General features: G+C 39.9%; 1 protein-coding gene across 1 annotated transcript in view; it reads right to left on the bottom strand.

Moving 5' to 3' along the window:
• The window catches only part of fgl1 (fibrinogen-like 1), a 7,304-nt gene extending 6,248 nt beyond the window's left edge, over nucleotides 1-1,056 (bottom strand). The window contains exons 1-2 of the mRNA XM_032528560.1: nucleotides 953-1,056; nucleotides 769-840 (exon numbers count right to left, since the gene is read on the bottom strand). Of these exons, the coding sequence (XP_032384451.1) occupies nucleotides 769-840; nucleotides 953-1,018 (138 nt within the window). The 5' untranslated portion in view covers nucleotides 1,019-1,056. The remainder of the gene's footprint in view (nucleotides 1-768; nucleotides 841-952) is intronic.
• Nucleotides 1,057-2,127: the final 1,071 nt, after the last annotated feature.

The following is a 2,127-nucleotide window of genomic DNA, read 5'->3' on the forward strand; positions in this document are numbered from 1 at the left end:
ACGATATCATCACGATACTTATGCCGCGATACGATATTATTGCGATTTTAGACATATTGCAATATTCTCCAATATATTGCATGTTATTACCTTTTTTACAACTTCTTTTTTTTTCCCAGTTTCAAATGACGTCCCCAAAAGGAGACTGTCAACATCTCTTTGTTCCCATCACTTCAATTTTATTGCCGCAAAATGGGATTGTCAATCAGACAAACTGACCAACACATACATAATAAAAGATCAAATCTTGGCGTCTGTGTATCGATACGGTATTGCCACTGAAAATATTGCAATACCATGATGTATCGATTTTTTCCCCCACCCCTAATTTATAGGCCATCCTATATAGATCTCCAGATTGTCTATGATACATAATTCACACAAACAATGACAACGATAACTGCCTGACATGCGCTTGCTTGTCCATCACCTTCTGCTCTCTGTGTGTCTTAAAGTCCTTTGCTTATGGAAACAACCACAATCTCCAAATTAGCAAGCTACAGAATTATTTTTTTCCCCGTACAATATGGCAGGCCTGCTTAGTTCTTTATGGGGAACGATTGCAAAGATTTACATGTTTAGGTTTTTTACTCTCTAACTTTACTGGGACAGCCACACATTAAGTGACAGCCATAGATAAGGAATGATAACCCATTTACAGATATAACAATATATGATAAGAAGCCATAAGCACACACAAAAAAAAGCCAAGGAAAGATGTGTGTATAGCAACAAAGTAGCCTGACTGATTGTTTGCAGAGTACTTACACAGAGAAAGTGAGAGCAAGCTGCGATGAGCATCAGACCTGTAAGCAGCAGCAGCGGGCAGCCCATCCTCCTCTAGTTTCAACAGCACAAAATATCAATAAGTTGAGAAAGAAGACGACTTTGAATTCTCAGAGTTTAGTTGTATCGAGAGCGTTCTAGATTTTCTAAAATGTTCTCCACACACCTGGACCCGAACAAAGCTGTGCACGAGAAGGAAAAACTGACGAAATGCCTGATTCTCTACAGTCATAAACTACACAAAATATGCAGGGAGTGTCTAGAACAGATGCACACTTGCCAAAAGTAGACACAAATCTGTTTTTCTCTCTTATGTAATAGAATGTGAAGGAATAGAGGTGTGGTATTGTTATAGTAACTGGTGTTGTGGGGGGAAAACTGCAACCATATTCCTCTACAACCTCTGCTACTACACTATGACCCCCCCAGACCTCTCAGGTCATCTGGGACAGGTCTACTTTCTGTCCCCAGAGTCAGAACTAAACAGGGTGAAGCAGCTTTCAGTTTTTATGCTCCTCATATCTGGAATAAACTCCCAGAAACCTGTAGATCCGCTGCTACTCTCAGTTCTTTTAAATCAAGGCTGAAGACCTTTCTTTTTGATGCTGCCTTTCTTTAAATGACTAATCATTTCTTTACATTTCTTATGCTGCACTGTAACTTTTATTCTTGTGTTTTATGTGTCCTAATGTTTCTATTTTGTTTTTAACTGTCTATTCATGTGTTTTATTGGTTTTTAATGCTTATGACTTTTAACTGTTTGTACTTGTGTTTTATCTGTTTAACTGATTTTGTGTAAAGCACTTTGAATTGCCCTGTTGCTGAAATGTGCTATACAAATAAAGCTGCCTTGCCTTGCCTTGCCTTACAAACATAAGCATTTGATCAGAGGAAACAAGACCGAAAATCTGCTCAGCTGTTGCTCAACATCGACAAATCTCTCTACTTGTTGTGTAATCATGCCATCTGTCCTCTCTTTTTCTCACTCCCTTCTCTTCCTCTCGTGTCAGCTCTTTGAGTTCCCCACTCCCTCACGGCCACTTATCCAGCTCTCTGAGTGTCATCAAGAGACTTGAGTAGTCATTTCGTTGATGAGCGGTATTGTGCTATTTCAAATAAGTGTGCGAGTTGCTAAATGCCACTGAAGGTCAGCTCGGAACAACGCAGGAATGAGCAGAGCAGAAGGAGACATTTCCTCTCAAAGCAACTTGAGTGAATAACGTGGCTGTGGCTGGTTTCAAATGAAGCGTGAAGAAGAGATATGTGTTCTGTCAAAGAAAGGGAAACAAGGTTTGAATGGCCTGTTGTGGAAGTTTCTGTTCAGCGAGGGAGGAATTTGTG

Source organism: Etheostoma spectabile, chromosome 10 (assembly GCF_008692095.1).
Source record: "Etheostoma spectabile isolate EspeVRDwgs_2016 chromosome 10, UIUC_Espe_1.0, whole genome shotgun sequence".
Classification (NCBI taxonomy): domain Eukaryota; kingdom Metazoa; phylum Chordata; class Actinopteri; order Perciformes; family Percidae; genus Etheostoma; species Etheostoma spectabile.